This window comes from Dendrobates tinctorius, unplaced genomic scaffold (assembly GCF_039654945.1).
Source record: "Dendrobates tinctorius isolate UK_male_01 unplaced genomic scaffold, ASM3965494v1 ptg000054l, whole genome shotgun sequence".
Classification (NCBI taxonomy): Eukaryota; Metazoa; Chordata; class Amphibia; order Anura; family Dendrobatidae; genus Dendrobates; species Dendrobates tinctorius.
Window position 1 is genome coordinate 2,898,842 of NW_027361722.1, and position 21,257 is coordinate 2,920,098.

General features: G+C 46.2%; 1 protein-coding gene across 1 annotated transcript in view; it reads right to left on the reverse strand.

The window, feature by feature from the left end:
* The window catches only part of NDC80 (NDC80 kinetochore complex component), a 64,431-nt gene that overhangs the window by 30,122 nt on the left and 13,052 nt on the right, over window positions 1-21,257 (reverse strand). The window contains exons 3-4 of the mRNA XM_073577011.1: window positions 11,689-11,769; window positions 11,486-11,603 (exon numbers count right to left, since the gene is read on the reverse strand). Coding sequence (XP_073433112.1) covers window positions 11,486-11,603; window positions 11,689-11,769 — 199 coding nt within the window. The remainder of the gene's footprint in view (window positions 1-11,485; window positions 11,604-11,688; window positions 11,770-21,257) is intronic.

Genomic DNA, 21,257 nt, shown 5'->3' on the forward strand with positions numbered 1-21,257 from the left:
GTTGCTTTGCTGCCTCTGGCACTGGACTGCTTGACCGTGTGCATTATGAAGTCTGAAGACTACCAACAAATTTTGCAGCATAATGTAGGGCCCAGTGTGAGAAAGCTGGGTCTCCCTCAGAGGTCATGGGTCTTCCAGCAGGACAATGACCCAAAACACACTTCAAAAAGCACTAGAAAATGGTTTGAGAGAGAGCACTGGAGACTTCTAAGGTGGCCAGCAATGAGTCCAGACCTGAATCCCATAGAACACCTGTGGAGAGATCTAAAAATGGCAGTTTGGAGAAGGCACCCTTCAAATATCAGGGACCTGGAGCAGTTTGCCAAAGAAGAATGTGTGAAGTACAGTATTCAGATGTACGGGATATCTTGTTCTTCAGACTCCATTTTTGTGCTTGCGACGCCATTTTGTTGTTTACAAGATAAATTTTGTAATTAGGTGAAAGTTCGCAGCTGTTATGAAACTAGACTGTTCTAGCTTGTACAAGATATGAGACGCTAAAAGAATGTGCTATTGTTCTATTCTCTACGTCACGTAACTAGGGACATATTCCGGTTTTCTTGCATTATTGGCTTACAAAGGGAAATGAAGTTATTGGTAGTTGAGAACTTTGCATAATTAAGCAAAATACTATAAAGTGACTAAAATAAAGGGGCTCAGTGATCTGCCTGGATCCTCCCGTACAGAGACCCCCGTCTCCGTGTGGTCATTCCCAGTTGCTAGCAACGCCCTGTGAATTAATTTGGAAATCACTGGATCAACCGTGAAGGGTTAATTTAGCCCTCCCTAAATAGCTCCCTCAACAAATGGTCTAAAATTCCAGCAGAGCATTGTAAGAAACTCATTGATGGTTACCGGAAGCGGTTGGTCGCAGTTATTTTGGCTAAAGGTTGTGCAACCAAGTATTAGGCTGAGGGTGCCAATACTTTTGTCTGGCCCATTTTTGGAGTTGTGTGTGAAATGATCAATGTTTTGCTTTTTGCTTCATTCTCTTTTGTGTTTTTTTTCCATTTAAGACAAATTAAATGAAGATAATAATACCAAAGAATTTGTGTTTGCAATCATTTTCAGGAAGAAACTGAGTATTATCTGACAGAATTTCAGAATTGCAGAAAGTCAGAATTGCCCAAAGTCTGGCCATCGAATCCGCAGAGCTACAAGCCCAGGGAGGAAAGACTGTGCCAACACTGATCTGGGGGCCCTGGAGGATGAGACCCACTTCCTGCTACACTGCTCCAAATACTCAGCAGTGAGGGACACTCACTTCAGGAGACTCTCACATCTCTTCCCGGATTTCATCCCTGCTGGGGGAAGAAGAGAGCGCAGTGGAGATAGCAGCGCGGTATGTGAGCGAATGTCATAGACTGAGAGATAGAGAACTATGATATGCCATGGACTTCTATAGCCCCACCCTGGATCTGCCCCCACCCACCTTCACTATGCCATGGACTTCTATAGACCCACCCTGGATCTGCCCCCATCCCCCCTCCCTATGCCATGGACTTCTATAGCCCCCACCCTAGATCTGCCCCCATCCACCTTCCCTATGCCAAGGACTTCTATAGCCCCCACCCTGGAACTGCCCCCATCCCCCCTCCCTATGCCATGGACTTCTATAGCCCCATCCTAGATCTGCCCCCATCCCCCCCCCCCCCCATCTACCTTCCCTATGCCATGGACTTCTATAGCCCCCACCCTGGATCTGCCCCATGCCCCCATCCCCCCTCCCTATGCCATGGACTTCTATAGCCCCACCCTGGATCTGCCCCCATCCCCCCTCCCAATGCCATGGACTTCTATAGCCCCACACTGGATCTGCCCCCATCCACATGCCATGGTGTTGTGAGTTTGTTTTCCCCTTCACCATTGAGCAGAATCATGATGACTGGGTGCCTGGGATCGCCGACTGGATATAAGACAGCCGCCGCCCTTCTGCCTTGCGGGATATTTCTCTGAGGGATTCTTGGAGACCAGTCTGATTCCTGCTCATCTAAAGCTAAGTTTTTCTGCTCTACCTTTTGCATTTGTGTTTTTGTTTAGTTTTGCCTTGTTGTTCTGGATTTCTGCCTCTCCCTGCTGGGTGAGCTGAATTCCTTTTTGCTCTGTCTTCAGATAATACCAGAGTACTGATATAGTCTTTTGAAGCCTAGCGTCTTCAGGGCTTTTTTTCCTATCAGTCTGTTGGCTCTTGTTTTTGAGAGGGTTTTGGAGGATTGCAGACAGCAGCTGTCCTATCCTATCCTATTTAGTTAGGCTGAGCAAAAGTTGGGGCCCAAGCTATCTTTCTGTCTGTGTAAGTGTTTTTCCATCTCGTTTCACAGTCATTATATGTTGGGGGCTGCCTTCTGCTTTGGGGTCTGCTCTGGGGCAGTTTAGATTTCACTTTTCTGTCTTTAGGCTATCTAGTCCTCCGGCTGTGATCGAGGGGTCTAGGGCACCGTAGAAACCCCCCACGGCTACTGCTAGTTGTTGTTGTTAGATTCAGGGGTCTGCAATCCGATAGCTGCCAACTTCTCTGGGTTTCTGGACTTGGCTAGTAATTCTGTTTTTGCCTCCTACGGTTACTCATTCATAACAGAATAACCCGCCATACCGCAGATCCTAGGGTGCTCAATAGCAGGAAAGAATTGTAAAAAAAAAAAAAAAAAAAAAAGTGTATATTTTTTTCTCTATATCTCTGAGGCCGTAGGTGGATTTTTTTTTTCTCTCAATGGAGATAAAGCAATTGTCTGATCGTGTGGAGCAGCTCGCTGCGGAAGTGCGGGGAATTTCCGCCTACCTTGCTCATTCACATGCTGCTGAACCAAAGATCCCTACTCCAGATGTGTTTTTTGGGGATCGGTCTAAAATTCTAAATTTCAAAAATAATTGTAAATTATTTTTTGCCTTGAAGCCTAAATCGTCAGGGAGCTCCGCGCAGCAGGTTAAAATTGTCATCTCGTTGCTGCGTGGCGATCCCCAGGATTGGGCGTTTTCTTTGAAACCAGATGATCCTATTCTGACTAATGTGAGCGCATTTTTTCAAGCCTTGGGGTTGTTGTATGACGAACCTAATGCTATTGATCAGGCTGAAAAGACCCTGTTGGCACTGAGCCAGGGTCGAGATTCTGCAGAATTGTATTGTCAAAAATTCCGAAAGTGGGCGGTCCTTACTACCTGGAATGATAATGCCTTGGCAGCTCTCTTTCGGAAAGGGTTGTCAGAAGCCGTAAAAGATACTATGGTGGGATTTCCTGTTCCCTCTGGTCTTGACGATTCTATGTCATTAGCCATTCAGGTTGATCGGCGTTTACGTGAACGCAGGATTGCACGGGAGGTGTTGCCACCTGTTGAACAAGTGTGCAATGTGATAGAGTTTTGTCCAGGGAGCAACGTCAGGAGTTCAGAAGGCGTAATAAACTGTGTTTTTTCTGTGGAGATGCCTCGCATATTATTTCTGTCTGTCCTAAACGAGAGAGACGTTTTGTACACACGTTTTCTGTGGGTGGTGTTCAACGTAAGTTTCTTCTAGCAATTACTCTGATCTGCTCCCTGTCCACATTTTCCGCCAAGGCTTTTGTGGATTCGGGAGCAGCCCTGAATTTGATGGACTTGGATTTTGCTAAACATTGTGGATTTCCTATGACACCTCTGCGGACGCCTATCCCTTTTAGCGGGATTGATGCTACTCCTTTGGCAAAAGATAAACCTCAGTTTTGGACCCAGGTGGTAATGCGGGTCGCCCCAGACCATCAAGAAAATTGCAGATTTTTGGTGTTGCATAATTTGCATGATACCATTGTTCTGGGGTTTCCCTGGTTGCAAATTCATAACCCAGTTTTGGATTGGAAATCTGTGTCTGTGGTGAGCTGGGGTTGTCGGTGTGCCCTTAGTGAGGCTCTGGTTTTTTCCACCTCTCCTCAGTCGCATGATGTTCCTATTTGGCGGACTTTTATGATGTATTTAGTGAGAATGAGTCTGCGTCTTTGCCTCCTCATAGGAGTTATGACTGTGCAATTGAACTGAGTCCGGGGTGTAAATTTCCTAAGGGTCGGCTCTTCAATTTATCTGTACCCGAGCACGAGGCTATGCGATCCTATATTAAAGAGGCGTTGGAGAAGGGTCATATTAGACCATCCTCTTCGCCCTTAGGTGCCGTTTTTTTTTTTCGTGGGCAAAAAGGATGGTTCTTTAAGGCCTTGTATTGATTATCGTGCCCTCAACAAAATTACTACCAAATATCAGTATCCGTTACCCCTGATTTCGGATCTATTCTCCAGAGTTAAAGGTGCTTGCTGGTTTACCAAGCTTGACCTCAGGGGGGCGTATAATCTTATCCGCATTAAGCAGGGGGATGAATGGAAGACGGCGTTTAATACTCCGGAGGGACATTTTGAGTACCTGGTGATGCCTTTTGGGCTCACTAATGCCCCTTCTGTCTTCCAGTGCTTCATGAACGACATTTTCCGAGACTTTGTGGATACATTTTTGATTATCTATCTGGATGGTATTTTGATCTTCTCCAAGGATTGGGATTCTCATGTGGAACATGTTCGGACTGTGTTCCGGATCTTGAGGGAGAATTCTCTATATGTCAAGGGATCGAAATGCCTTTTTGGGGTACAGAGGATTTCTTTTTTGGGATTTATTTTGTCTCCGTCAACTATTGAAATGGACCCGGCCGAGGTACAGGCCATTCATGATTGGGTTCAGCCCACTTCTTTGAAGGCCCTCCAGAAGTTTTTGGGTTTTGCTAATTTTTATCGGAAATTTATAGCAAAATTTTCTAGTATTGCCAAGCCATTGACTGATCTGACTAAAAAGGGTGCTGATGTGTTGAATTGGTCTCCGGAGGCTGTTTCTTCCTTTCAGGAGCTGAAGCAAAGATTCACTTCTGCCCCGGTTTTGCGGCAACCTGATGTCTCACTCCCGTTCCAGGTAGAGGTGGACGCTTTTGAGATTGGTGCAGGAGCGGTTTTGTCCCAAAAGGATCCTGTAACATCTAAGATGAATCCCTGTGCTTTCTTTTCCCGAAAGTTCTCTCCATCTGAACGTAACTATGATGTGGGGAATCGGGAACTGTTAGCCATGAAATGGGCATTTGAGGAGTGGAGACATTGGTTGGAGGGAGCTAAACACCAAGTTGTGGTCCTCACTGACCACAAGAATTTGATTTACCTGGAATCTGCCAAACGCTTGAACCCTAGACAGGCTAGGTGGGCCTTGTTTTTTACACGTTTTGATTTTGTGGTCTCTTTTCTTCCTGGCACTAAGAATGTCAAGGCAGACGCCCTCTCTAGGAGCTTCCTTGCTGATTCTCCTGTAGTGACCAAGCCTGCTACCATCTTAGGCGAAGGGGTAGTTCTTTCTGCCATCTCGCCCGATCTGAGACGTGCTCTGGAAGAGTTCCAGGAGGACAAACCTGAGCGTTGTCCCAGTGGAAAGTTGTAGGTTCCTGACCAGTGGAAGAAGAAAGTGATGTCTGAAGTTCATTGCTCTGCATTGGCTGGTCATCCAAGTATTTTTGGTACTAGAGATCTGGTGAGTCGGTCTTTTTGGTGGCCCGCCTTGTCTCGTGATGTCAAGAATTTTGTGCAGTCCTGTGGGACTTGCTCCCGGTCTAAACCTTGTTCTCGCTCTAGTGGGTTGTTGATGCCTTTGCCGGTCCCCAGGAGGCCATGGACCCATATTTCTATGGATTTCATCTCTGATATGCCTGTCTCCCAGAGAATGACTGTTATTTGGGTGATTTGTGATAGGTTCTCCAAGATGGTTCATCTTGTACCACTCCCTAAGTTGCCATCTTCCTCTGAGTTGGTGCCCCTGTTTTTGCAACAGGTGGTTCGCTTGCATGGGATTCCTGAGAACATTGTGTCTGACAGAGGAGTTCAATTTGTGTCTAGATTTTGGAGGACTTTCTGTTCCAAGCTGGGAATTCAGTTGTCCTTCTCCTCTGCTTTTCACCCTCAGACCAATGGGCAGACGGAGAGAACAAACCAGACCTTGGAGTCGTATTTGAGATGTTTTATTTCCGCTGATCAGGATGATTGGGTTTCATTTTTGCCCTTGGCCGAATTTGCTTTAAATAATAGAGCTAGTTCTGCCACTTTGATGTCACCTTTTTTTTGTAACTTTGGGTTTCATCCTCGATTTTCTTCAGGGCAGGTGGAGCCTTCTGCCTGCCCAGGTGTTGACACGGTGGTGGAGAGAATGCACCAGATCTGGGACCAAGTGGTGGATAAGTTCTCTCTCTCCCAGGAAAAGGCCCAGCGGTTTTCCAACCGACATAGGACCATCGGTCCCCAGTTTAAGGTGGGTGATATGGTTGGTTATCATCAAAAAATATCGCTATGAAGGTGGCTTCTCCTAAGTTTAAGCCTAGATTTATTGGACCTTACAAAATTTTGGAGATTATTAATCCGGTCTCTTTTCGTTTGGCTCTTCCTGTCACATTTAAAATTCATAATGTGTTTCATAAGTCCTTGTTGAAGAGGTTTGTTGAACCAGTTGTTCCTGGGGTGGCACCTCCGGACCCTGTATTAGTTGAAGGTAACATGGAATATGAGGTAGAGAAGATACTGGATTCCCGTCTGGCTAGACGGAGACTCCAGTATTTGGTTAAGTGGAAGGGTTATGGTCAGGAGGATAATTCCTGGGTCTCTGCCTCTGATATTCATGCCAAAAGACTGGTGCGTGCCTTTCATCGGGCTCACCCTGATCACCCTGGTAGTGTGGATGAGGGTTCGGTGACCCCTCCTCAAGGGGGGGGGTACTGTTGTGAGTTCGTTTTCCCCTTCACCATTGAGGTCTGAGGAAATCCCTCTTCTGGTGAAGGAAGGTAGTGAGGCTGATTACAAAGCACCTGAGCAGAATCATGATGACTGGGTGCCTGGGATCGCCGACTGGATATAATACAGCCGCCGCCCTTCTGCCTTGCGGGTTATTTCTCTGAAGGATTCTTGGAGACCAGTCTGATTCCTGCTCATCTAAAGCTAAGTTTTTCTGCTCTACCTTTTGCATTTGTGCTTTTGTTTAGTTTTGCCTTGTTGTTCTGGATTTCTGCCTCTCCCTGCTGGGTGAGCTGAATTCCTTTTTGCTCTGTCTTCAGATAATACCAGAGTACTGATATAGTCTTTTGAAGCCTAGCGTCTTCAGGGCTTTTTTTCCTATCAGTCTGTTGGCTCTTGTTTTTGAGAGGGTTTTGGAGGATTGCAGACAGCAGCTGTCCTATCCTATCCTATTTAGTTAGGCTGAGCAAAAGTTGGGGCCCAAACTATCTTTCTGTCTGTGTAAGTGTTTTTCCATCTCGTTTCACCGTCATTATATGTTGGGGGCAGCCTTCTGCTTTGGGTTCTGCTCTGGGGCAGTTTAGATTTCACTTTTCTGTCTTTAGGCTATTTAGTCCTCCGGCTGTGATCGAGGGGTCTAGGGCACCGTAGGAACCCCCCACGGCTACTGATAGTTGTTGTTGTTAGATTCAGGGGTCTGCAATCCGATAGCTGCCAACGTCTCTGGGTTTCTGGACTTAGCTAGTAATTCTGTTTTTGCCTCCTACGGTTACTCATTCATAACACCATGGACTTCTATAGCCCCCACCCTGGATCTGCCCCATCCCCCCTCCCTATGCCATGGACTTCTATAGCCCCCACCCTAGATCTGCCCCCATCCACCTTCCCTATGCCATGGACTTCTATAGCCCCCACCCTGGATCTGCCCCCATCCCCCCTCCCTATGCCATGGACTTCTATAGCCCCCACCCTAGATCTGCCCCCATCCACCTTCCCTATGCCATGGACTTCTATAGCCCCCACCCTAGATCTGCCCCCATCCACCTTCCCTATGCCATGGACTTCTATAGCCCCCACCCTGGATCTGCCCCCATCCACCCTCCCTATGCCATGGACTTCTATAGCCCCCACCCTGGATCTGCCCCCATCCACCCTCCCTATGCCATGGACTTCTATAGCCCCCACCCTAGATCTGCCCCCATCTACCTTCCCTATGCCATGGACTTCTATAGCCCCCACCCTGCATCTGCCCCCATCCACCCTCCCTATGCCATGGACTTCTATAGCCCCCACCCTGGATCTGCCCCCATCCACCCTCCCTATGCCATGGACTTCTATAGCCCCCACCCTAGATCTGCCCCCATCTACCTTCCCTATGCCATGGACTTCTATAGCCCCCACCCTGGATCTGCCCCATGCCCCCCATCCACCTTCCCTATGCCATGGACTTCTATAGCCCCACCCTGGATCTGCCCCCATCCCCCTCCCTATGCCATGGACTTCTATAGCCCCACCCTGGATCTGCCCCCATCCCCCCTCCCTATGCCATGGACTTCTATAGCCCCACCCTGGATCTGCCCCCATCCACCCTCCCTATGCCATGGACTTCTATAGCCCCCACCCTGCATCTGCCCCCATCCACCCTCCCTATGCCATGGACTTCTATAGCCCCACCCTGGAACTGCCCCATCCCCCCTCCCCTATGCCATGGACTTCTATAGCCCCACCCTGGAACTGCCCCATCCCCCCTCCCCTATGCCATGGACTTCTCTAGCCCCATCCTGGATCTGCCCCATGCCCCCATCTCTATGCCATGGACTTCTATAGCCCCCATCCTGGATCTGCCCCATCCCCCCTCCCTATGCCATGGACTTCTATAGCCCCCATCCTGGATCTGCCCCATCCCCCCTCCCTATGCCATGGACTTCTATAGCCCCCATCCTGGATCTGCCCCATCCCCCTCCCTATGCCATGGACTTCTATAGCCCCACCCTGGATCTGTCCCCATCCACCTTCCCTATGCCATGGACTTCTATAGCCCCATCCTGGATCTGCCCCCATCCCCCCTCCCTATGCCATGGACTTCTATAGCCCCCACCCTGCATCTGCCCCCATCCATCCTCCCTATGCCATGGACTTCTATAGCCCCCACCCTGGAACTGCCCCATCCACCTTCCCTATGCCATGGACTTCTATAGACCCACCCTGGATCTGCCCCCATCCCCCCTCCCTATGCCATGGACTTCTATAGCCCCACCCTGGATCTGCCCCATCTCCCCTCCCTATGCCATGGACTTCTATAGCCCCCATCCTGGATCTGCCCCATCCCCCCTCCCTATGCCATGGACTTCTATAGCCCCACCCTGGATCTGCCCCCATCCACCTTCCCTATGCCATGGACTTCTATAGCCCCATCCTGGATCTGCCCCCATCCCCCCCTCCCTATGCCATGGACTTCTATAGCCCCCACCCTGGATCTGCCCCCATCCCCCCTCCCTATGCCATGGACTTCTATAGCCCCACCCTGGATCTGCCCCCATCCCCCCTCCCTATGCCATGGACTTCTATAGCCCCCACCCTGGATCTGCCCCCCCCCATCCACCTTCCCTATGCCATGGACTTCTATAGCCCCCACCCTGGATCTGCCCCATGCCCCCATCCACCTTCCCTATGCCATGGACTTTTATGGCCCCACCCTGGATCTGCCCCATCCACCTTCCCTATGCCATGGACTTCTATAGCCCCATCCTGGATCTGCCCCCATCCACCTTTCCTACAGCCCCTACCCAACATCCCTACAGTCCCTATCCCCTTTTGTACACTTGCTTTGGCAAAACTAATTTAGTCCTGCCAATAAAGCTTCTTTGAATTTGTGTTGCATACTGCGCTGCCAATGAACTCTCTAAATAAAGAGAATAAAATGATTTGTTTTGGTCTTCGTCCATATTGTTTCACATATACTGGCTAGCACTGCAGCTGCATCATGTAATACATAGAAGGAAACTGTCAGCAGGTTGGGCCCCTTTACATTAAATATATCTTACAGAGGCTCAACAAAGGGCAAGAAAACAGCCCAACCCTCCCCTTATGAGTAAATAATAATCACGGGTGTGGTGCTAATAAAAATATGGATATCTTATAGCCTACATATTGTAATATATTGTTAATCTGCTTTGATATAGTGTGGTCATTAGACCAAGGGTGGAATGTATTGCAAATATGAAATATGGTTGTTTGAATCCAAACACTATATATTGCAATATACTAGGGTGTAATATCATTAATGCTGAACTCTGATACTGAGCCACAAAGCGTTTGCTCTGTGTTAATACCATAAGACAAGGAATTGTTCTGTGGTCTTTGAAGCTCTGTGTTTCAAAGATTCATTATCCTAATTTGCACACAAGTGACCACTGTGATATTTGCTTTGACAAACAGGGATACTGAATACTTTTTTATACCCGGCCAATTGGGTTAAAGGAATTGGGGGTTGGTTGATGGGAATTCTACAAGGAGCTTTCCAACTAATTCTGTGTGGTATTCTAATATATATAGGGTTAAGAGTTGTGTGGTGTATTCTTACACATGTGCTAGAAAAAATTACAAAGACAATAGGAAAAATAACAACTGTACAGATAATGAATGTTTATGCTGCTTGAACAAGGAAGTCTTGTGTTCAATAATAGTATGATGCACGGAGACAAGGGAGACCAAAATGTTTTGATGGTCTCATGTAGCAATGGTCATGCATGACATCAATAATCAAGGACCGATTGTGATACACATGAGACAAGTATGAGTGTGTGCCTAGGTTACGATAGGTATCCAGTTTTCAGAATAGGTGATTATGGAAGTCATGCTGCCCATATGCTACCATCTTAGAGCGTTATGCTATGATCATGAAGAGTTAACTTTGTGACAAGCAACATATGGGGGGGGAACTTTGAATCAGTAACAGACAACCTTGAAGCATTGTGCTATTGATAAGAGACATGCCAGTGGCAAACAGATCTTGGGTTGGTGCAAACAAACTAAGATTGTAGTAGTCTATAACAAACAGACCTTGAAGCATTGTGCTGTTATCAAGAAAACCTATTGCGCAATGGCAAGATACTGAGGATTCAGCCTAAACATACTGCACAGATGCGATAGGGGAGGATGTGGGAGTTGTGTATAAAAAAGGGGACCCTGTGTCAGCGAGGTAGGGACATTTCCCGAAGGTATCGTGGATGCACCGTTTCTGTGATGACAAGACCAGAGTATTTCCTTCTCGCTGACACTGTGGTCCCTCCAGTGGAGAAGTGATGCTACAATACTTGGTAATGTATTGATGCTTATTTCTCTATGTACTATAATAATTCATATTAATTGTATGATTCACATGAAATGAATTAACAAAACAGGGTGATATCATATCTGCCATTCCATAATTCAGCATTATCCTGATGTAATCTTAATAAATTGTTACATTATTGTTTTACCATAAAACTGTATTCAGTGTGCCTAATTTGTATATTAGTGAGCGTTACGCAAGTAAGGGCGTACCCGCCCTGTCACTTTGACGTGGTAAAACAGCGGGTGCGTGTGGGCTTGTGCGTGTCTCCTGATTGGGTGGCACATTACACAATCGGATAGAGAACGGATTTTTAGGTCAGACCCCCCCACACACGTCCGGAGGCGCGATCTGATGCGATATAACGCAGGCCGAAGACACTCACCTCGCACAGCTGTCGGATGCACTGCTGGATGTAGGACTTATCGTGTAGCGGTCGGGGGTCCTTAATCTTCTCAGAGGCACCAAAAGCCCCATACTGACTGTTCCTGTTATTACTGGTCCTGGAGGAGAAATGTACGGGTCACATCCTTATCACACGTCACTGAACACGGCCGGGAGACCTCATCTGCATTTTAATGACATTACCTTCTCCCGAAGAAGCTGGTCTTGCGGTCGGTGGCTCCGGAGTGCGGTTTGCTCATACTCAGTTTTCCCAGTCGCTCCTTCCTACAAGTGAAAGACAAAATCAGAAGAGAAAAGATGAAACGCCTCGCCGGTACATGCATGTCCTCCTGAGCAGGACAGGGGCTCTGGCTTGTCAGAACAGGTCTCTACTGCTGCCACTAATCGTCAGGATAACTGCACAATTGACCGACGTGGCTGTTTCCATTACTAGGCCGGTTATTGGGGAACTCACACTGAGAAATGGCATGTACACCACCGACTCCAACGTATGATATATACAAACGAGACCGACGTCACTGCTAAAACCACAACAACAAAAGGAACTAGTAGCTGCAATCTTCAGGGGTGCGGTTTACAGAGCAAGAGGAACAGAGCTATTAAATTTTATATATAGTGGCATGCCAAAGTATTCACGCCCCTTGCCATATTTTGTGTTTTGCTACCTCACAACCTAGATTTTCACTTTTTTTTTTTTGAGGTTTGCATCAATTCATGTAGAGAACATGCGACAATTATGAACATTTGGTTTTCTTTTTATTGTGATGCAAAGAAGAAATATGACAAAATACGGTAAGTGAAAACTCAGTGTGCATAACTATTCACCCTCTAAAGTCAGTACTTTGTAGAGCCTCCTTTTGTGGCAATTACAGCTGCAGGTTTCTTTAGATAAATCTGAGATTTCCACATCTGGCCACAGGGATTTTTGTCTATTCCTCAAGGCAAAACTGCTCCAGCTCCTTCACGTCTGACCACAGATTCTCCATTGGATTAAGGTCTGGGCTGTCACTCGGCCACTCCAGAACATTCTAACGCTTCCCCCCTTAACACTCGAGTATTACTTTAGCAGTATGCTCTGGGTCATTGTCTTGTTGAAATGAGAACTTCTCAGTCGGTCTGTGATTTGAGACAAACAGGTTTTGCTCAAGAATATCCCTGTATTTCACACCATCTTCGCTTTCTTTGCTGCCAACAATCTTCCACACAGCACGATTCTGCCAACATGTTTTACTGTGGGTCAGAACATGCTCAACCAAGGCAATACATAGATATCAACAGGTACTTTTATATCAATGGAATAGGCGATAGTAAATATATACAGAGGGTACGGAAAGTATTCAGACCCCTTTACATTTTTCACTCTCATATTGCAGCCATTTGGTAAATTCAAAAAAGTTCATTTTTTTCTCATTAATCTACACTCTGCACCCCATCCTGACTGAAAAAAAACAAAAAAACAAAACAAAACACCAAAACAAAACCGAAATATAGAAATTTTTGCAAATTAAAAAACGAAAAACTGTCATGGAAGGTTCCTAGAAACCGAGTTACCGGTAAGACTAATTCTATTTTCTCCAGTCACCTTCCACGACAGCAGCATCGGAGTAATAAATTTAATTTCTTAGGGAGGGACAGAGCCTGCAGAACTCGTCTGCCGAGTGTTAAATCCCTATTAAAATCTAGCCTGTAGTGTCTGGTAAAAGTATGGACAGAAGACCAGGTGGCGGCTCTGCATATCTGCTCAGCAGATCGTCCCCTCTCTCTGCCCATGATGCGGATACTGCACGTGCACAATGAGCCTTCAGTAATGTAGGAGATTAATTCTGTGACGAGCATGCGAGACAGATAGCTCGTTTTATCCAATTGGCAATTGTATTCAGTTGCCTTCTTGCCCTTATTCCGTCCCGAGAGCTGAATGAGTAAGTTTTGGTCGATCCACCCACATTCGGTGGTCTGTTGGAGATAGTAGGGAACCACCCTACAACATCGAGGATGTGAAAGGCCTCTTTTGTATTGGGCAGAATGAGGGTAGCACTATATCCTGACCTCTGTGAAAACCTGAGACTACCTTAGGCATAAAGGAGGGAGCGAAGCGGAGGATAATCTGACGTCACTGATAAGTAGGGCTCTTGTACTAACAGGGCCTGTGGCTACCCTACACACCTAGCTACGAAGTCTGGGCCGGATTCTAGCTGCTGAGGTCATAAACCGCTTTATCCAGCGATCACTAGATAAGTTCTGGTCAAAGAAAGAACTAAGAGCCGACACCTGCACCTTCACGGTACTAGGTGTAAGACCTAGATCAAGCACCTTTTGAAGAAAGTCCAAAATCTGAGCAATGCTAGGATGGAAGGGATCAGGCATGTTCTGAGAACACCAGGACGAGAATTTCTTCCAATCCTTGCCATAAATGGCGTTGGTCTCTGGCTTCCTACTCTTCCGGAGAGTTTGTATCACTTCATCCGAGAGTCCCTTTGCTCTTAGGATTCTGGCTTCGACAGCCAGGCCGCAAGGTTCAATCTGTCAAGGTCCGGATGTAACAGGGGACCCTGGTGGAGGAGGTCGTCTTTCTGGGAAAGCGGCAGTCGACCCTCCTGGGCCATGTCCATCAGAGCGCTGTACCAACTCCTTCCCGGCCACACAGGAACGACTAGAATCGTGGTGACCTGATCGGACCGTATCTTCTGCAAAGTCCTTGCCAGAATCGGGATTGGTGGGAAGGCATAGACCAGGTTGAACTTCCAAGGGTGAGAAAACGTGTCTATGGCCGGAGTCACACTAGCGAGGAATACGGACGAGTGCCATGTGATAAAACATCGCCTAGCACTCGGACCAGTATTCATCTATGGGGCAGCTCCCATCAGCGTTTTTTTTTCCCCTCGGCCATATTCTACATGCGAGTAAAATGGCAGTATGCTGCGATTGTTAACGGCATTCGGCCGAGTCTCGTAGCACTCACACCTATGTAAGCCTATGGGTGAGTGACACAGCCCACATCACTCGGATATCATCAGAGTGCGGTGCGATATACGTCGACCCCGGCAATGGATGAGAAGTAAAATATCGTTGGCCAACGATTAGTTTTGTGTTTGCATGTGTATGTGGATATTGCTTGATCTAGTGTATCAGCTGCCCCTTTTGTGGCATTATCATCTGTGCAGTAGTGACCACTGTGTCCACTAGGGGGCACTGTGTGGATGTCCGAGGAGAGAGGATGAATGGCAGAGTCATGAGGGACCATTATGTATCTCAAGGTGGGTGGCCTTGAGATGGAGACTTAGGTGTGTATTGATCAGCAGTGATACTGCTGAGGGGCTGTTTCATTGTGTCAGGGAGAAGTCTCCAGGTAACTGGGGAGATGGGCAGACCCAGTTACCTACAAACCCAGTTACCTACAAACCCACCCAGGGGGTGTGTTTAACGCCTGTAGTAAAAGACTGTGTGAAGGACCTGCGATGAGGTCATAGCCATGTGACCCGGTGGGCGTGGCTATGGACCATATAAGGTGGCCAGGGTAGGTCACATGGGGTGAATGCAGGGACCTGGTTGGTCCGTTGTGAAAGGTCCTGCTGGGAGATGTGTCTCCTGGCTAACAGCACGTGGAGTGGATGTGTGTAAGGGCTGCACGTGCCGCGTGATTCCCAGGAGGGAATGGATGTCTGCAGCATGGAGAAACAGCCATAATGAAACCCGGACGTGGGTGAGATAACTATGAGGCTGAAGAGCCTGTGTATGCCAACCTGTGCGGCCACAGGGAGGACAGAGAGAAGTTCTGTCAAGGATGCTATGCTGATATGAACTTTATGTTGCTTGCTTTGGTTTATGCTGCATAAATAAACCGCATGGACTATAATGGTCTTACGGAAAACCCGTGCCGGATCTGGTTTTGTGGCGGCTATGCGAGTGATCCCCTATGTGAATGACAGCGCTACCTCACACATCTAATACCATGTCCGGCTTTCTGTCTTCTCGATGACTTATTGCATTGTCATGCTGCATTGTGCTCATTAGAATTACATGCTTTTTTTGGGGGGGAATGTAAGATAAATGTTGTATCTCCGGTAAAGTAAAAAGTAGAACTATACACATCTCTTACTAAGGATACCTTGTGGCAGGTCTGGCTTGTTTTTCCTTAGGCTATGTGCACACGCTGCGGAATGCTCTGCGGATTTTTCCGAGATTTAGTAAAATCCGCAGGTCAGAAGACCTGCGGATTAGCCTGCGGGTTTGCCCTGCGGTTTATCACCTCTACAATGGAGCAGATGGCAAACCGCAGCGGAATCCGCAGAAAGAATGGACATGTCAATTCTTTATGTGGATTTGAAACGGCAGCCAATCCGCGCAGAAAAATCCACAGCACGTGCACTGCGGTTTCCATAGGTTATAATGGTACTTTACAACGCAGCAGAATCCGCAGCGTGTGCACATAGCCTTATAGTAGCTAGCATGGCAAGTTGTCTTTTTCACAACATCTGGCCCAGTTAGTAGGATGTGAAAAAGTTGTCACATGTGACATTTTGCCCTTTTAGTCCATGAGTCAAAAATCGAGAACAACTCGCATACCCTGATTTTTTTCAGCTCTTTCTCTTTGATAAAGAAATGACGGGATGAGCACTTGCTCACCGATAAGAACGGTGAAACCTCCACCGTTTTGAATAATGAGATGAAGTACACAGGAAAACAAAAACATTTTGCAGGCAGAAATAATTAGTGACCTGATGAACAGTATAAAATGTTATCGAGTTGTATTGACCCGAACAGGACACGTGTAACCATCAGCGCGTAGCAAGAAGTAAACAAAAAGAACAACACCACTAATAGTAAGAACGCCTCAAATGAGGATAGGTCAGTTAATCACAAGTTTCACATCTGCAGGGTCTCAAATTTCATTTCGGGTCATATGGACCCAAACAGAACAGCGGGGTTAATAAAGGTGTTTTATTCTTAATCCAATTGCGTCATCCTTCTTTCGGACTCCTCTTGACCTATGTCCAGTTTCTTCTCTGTTGGTATTATGTTTTACTGTGGGGATGGTGTTCTTGGTGTGCTGAGCCGTTGGTTTGGCACTCGACATGGTGTTCAACTTGGTGGCCAAAAAGTTCAAGTTTGGTCTTATCTGACCACAGCACCTTCCTCCATGCAATTGGGAAGTCTCCCACATGTCGTTCAGCAAACTCAAAACAAGCATTACAAGTTGTGTGCAAGTTATGGCTTTTTTTGCACACTCTTCCATAAAAGAGAGAGGATTCAAAAAGATATAAATAAACTGGAGCAGTGGGCAGCAACTAACAGAATGATTTTTAACAGGGAAAAATGCAAAGTACTACATCTGGGCAATAAAAATGAAAAAAGCATATACAGAATGGGAGGAATAGGACTAAGCAACAGCACATGTGAAAAAGACTTGGGCATACTAATAGATCACAGACTGAATATGAGTCAACAGTGTGATGCAGCAGCAAAAAAGGCAAATGCAATTCTAGGATGTATAAACAGAAGCATACAGTCTAGATCACGTGAAGTCATTATTTCCCTCTACTCCTCTTTGGTCAGACCTCATCTGGAATATTGTGTCCAGTTTTGGGCACCACATTTTAAAAAAGACATCAACAAACTAGAGCAAGTTCAGAAAAGAGCGACCAGAATGGTGACCGGTCTGCAAACCCTGTCTTATGAGGAAAGGTTGCAGGATTTGGGAATGTTTAGTTTGCAAAAGAGAAGACTGAGAGGAGACTTAATAGCTGTCTACAAATATCTAAAGGGCTGTCACATTGTAGAAGGATCAACTTTATTCTCATTTGCACAAGGAAATACTAAAAGCAATGGGATGAAACTGAATGGGAGGAGACACAGATTAGATATTAGAAAAAACTTTTTGACAGTTAGAGTGATCAATGAGTGGAACAGGCTGCCACGAGAAGTGGTGAGTTCTCCTTCACTGGAAGTCTTCAAACAGAGGCTGGACAGACATCTGACTGGGATGATTTAGGGAATCCTGCTTTGAGCAGGGGATTGGACCAGATGGCCCAGGAGGTCCCTTCCAACTCTACGATTCTATGATCACCTCTATGCAGAGTATTGTTATTATTCTGGTCATATGGACAGATGCTCCAGTCTCTGCTTGGGAACTCCGCAGCTCCTGCAGGGTTACCTTTGGTTTCTGTGCTGCCTCTATGATTAATGCCCCCTTTGGTCAGACTGATTTTTGGTGGGCGCCCTCTCTTGGCAGGTTTCTTGAGATACCATGTTCTTTCCATTTGAGAATAAAGGATTTGATGGTGCTCCGAAGGATCATCAGAGATTGGGATATTATTTATAAACCAACCCTCCAAACAAGTCCAGAGACAAATTTGCTGAGGTCTCCGTGGCCTTCATGGTGGCGCCTGGAGGTCTCCGTGGCCTTCATGGTGGCGCCTGGAGGTCTCCGTGGCCTTCATGGTGGCGCCTGGAGGTCTCCGTGGCCTTCATGGTGGCGCCTGGAGGTCTCCGTGGCCTTCATGGTGGCGCCTGGAGGTCTCCGTGGCCTTCATGGTGGCGCCTGGAGGTCTCCGTGGCCTTCATGGTGGCGCCTGGAGGTCTCCGTGGCCTTCATGGTGGCGCCTGGAGGTCTCCGTGGCCTTCATGGTGGCGCCTGGAGGTCTCCGTGGCCTTCATGGTGGCGTCTGGTTAGTGATGCTTTGTTAATGGTGTTGCGGCCTGTCAGGAAAGATAAAGTGTATATACAGACAGACGTGCGACACTTAGATTGCACACAGGGGGACATCTTGTCACCAAGCATGAGACTTATAAAGGGAATTGCTTGCACCAGAATTTTTTTTTTTAGTGATTTGATTCATTGCAAAAGGGGTGAATACACATTCACATGCCAAGTGCAAGTTGCTTTATCCCATAAATTTTATTTATGCATTTATTTTTCTCTCTTCATCAACGTAGACTACTTAGTGCTGATGCATCACACACAAATCTGATTAGAAAAAACAAAAATTACAAACAGGCTGTAGTGTTACAAAATAGGTAAAAAGCCGGGGGGGGGAGCTCTGGGGTGGAATACTTTCGCAAGTCACTGTATTTAATCCAGAAAAGTAGGCAGAGTTTACAAAAAATATACAAGATGAAACAAAATGGGAACAAACAATACTAGATAAACAATCACATAAAGGGGAGAAATGTACTTAACCTGATGGCGCAGGGTTGGCTCTGTCTGTTATAAGGGGGAGCTCTTCCATTTTTTGGGGGAGGGGTAACAATACAGAACCACAGCACAGTGACCCAGGACAGCACTGATCATAGTTTGTCTTTTGATTTTAACACAAGTCACAACCACATACCTCCACTTCAGTCACTCATAACAGGGCTAGTCAGTGATGTGGCTAGTTCCTTCAGAAAATTCTAGGCTCCCCAGTTTTCATATCTTCAACCTGAAGATCCCAGGAGGGAGATATTATTGTCATGATTCGGATCACTATTTTATCTATCCATAGAGAGGAAACATGGCATGGATAGCATCATCCATTGGATAGATATTTACTTTGGAGGGGATTCTGCGAGTGCCCGATGTTGTAACACAATGTGTTACATTCGTCACAACACCGAAAATATGTCTCATGTCTGTCATATCTACACAGTTCATAAAAATTCCTAATATTAACCCCTTCACCCCCAAGGGTGGTTTGCACGTTCATGACTGGGCCAATTTTTACAATTCTGACCACTGTACCTTTATGAGGTCATAACTCTGGAACGCTTCCATGGATCCCGGTGATTCTGACATTGTTTTCTCGTGACATATTGTACTTCATGTTAGTGGTAAAATTTCATTCAAATAACTTGCGTTTATTTGTGAGAAAAACGGAAATTTGGCGAAAATTTTGAAAATTTCGCAATTTTCCAACTTTGAATTTTTATGCCCTTAAATCACAGAGATACGGCACACAAAAAACTTGATAACTAACATTTCCCACATATTTACTTTACATCAGCACAATTTTGGAACAAAAATTTTTTTTTGTTAGGAAGTTATAAGGGTTAAAAGTTGACCAGCGATTTCTCATTTTTACAACACCATTTTATTTTTAGGACCACATCACATTTGAAGCTACTTTGAGGGGTCTATATGATAGAAAATACCCAAAAGTGACACCATTCTAAAAACTGCACTCTTTAAAGTGCTCAAAACCACATTCAAGAAGTTTATTAACCCTTTAGGTGCGTCACAGGAATTTTTTTGAATATTTAAAAAAAAAATGAACATCTAACTTTTTTTCATAAAAAAAATACTTCAGGTTCAATTTTTTTTATTTTACCAAGGGTAACAGGAGAAATTGAACTGCAAAAGTTATTGTGCAATTTGTCCTGAGTATGCAGATACCTGATTTGTGGGGGGGAACGACTGTTTCGGTGCATGGCAGAGCTCAGAATGGAAGGAGCGCCGTTTGACTTTTTCAATGCAAAATTGGCTGGAATTCAGATTGGACGCCATGTCACGTTTGGAGAGTCCCTGATGTACCTAAACAGTGGAAACCCCCTACAAGTGACCCCATTTTGGAAACTAGACCCCCCAAGGAACTTATCTAGATATGTGGTGAGAACTTTGAACCCACAAGGGCTTTACAGAAGTTTATAACGTACAGCGGTACAATTAAAAAAATCATATTTTTTCCACAAAAATGATCTTTTCACCCCAATTTTTATTTTCCCAAGGGTAACAGGACCCTAAAAGTTATTGTGCAATTTGTCCTGAGTACGCTGAGACCCCACATGTGGGGGTAAACCACTATTTGGGCGCATGGCAGAGCTCGGAAGGGAAGCAGCGCCATTTGACGTTTTTGGCTGGAATTGAGATCGGACACCATGTCGCGTTTGGAAAACTCCTGATGTACCAAAACAGTGGAAACCCCCCACAAATGACACCATTTTGGAAACTAGACCCCCTAAGGAACTTATCTAGATGTGTGGTGAGCACTTTGAACCCCCCAGTGCTTCACAGAAGTTTATAATGCCCGGGCGTGAAAATAAAAAATTCGTATTTTTTCCACAAACATGATCTTTTAGTCACCATTTTTTTATTTTCCCAAGGGTACCACGAGAAATTGGACCCCAAAAGTTGTTGTCCAATTTGTCCTGAGTATGCTGATACCCCATATGTGGGAGAAAACTACTGTATGGGCACACGTCGGGGATCGGAAGGGAAGTAGTGACGTTTTGGAATGCAGACTTTGATGGAATGGTCTGCGGGTGTCATGTTGCCTTTGGAGAGCCCCTAATGTACCTAAACAGTGGAAACCCCCCACAAATGACCCCATTTTGAAAACTAGACCCACTAAGGAACTTATCTAGATGTGAGGTGAGCACTTTGAACCCCCAAGGGCTTCACAGAAGTTTATAATGCCCGGGCATGAAAATAAAAAAAATCGTATTTTTTCCAGAAACATGATCAATTAGTCCCCAATTTTTTCATTTTCCCAAGGGTAACAGGAGAAATTGGACCCCCAAAAGTTGTTGTCCAATTTGGCCTGAGTACGCTGACACCCCATATGTGGGAGAAAACTACTGTATGGACACACGTCGGGGCTCGGAAGGGAAGCAGACACGTTTTGGAATGCAGACTTTGATGGAATGGTCTGCGGGTGTCATGTGCGTTTGGAGAGCCCCTGATGTACCTAAACTATTGAAACTCCCCACAAGTAACCCCATTTTGGACACTAGACCCCCCACGGAACTTATCTAGATGTGTGGTGAGCACTTTGAACCCC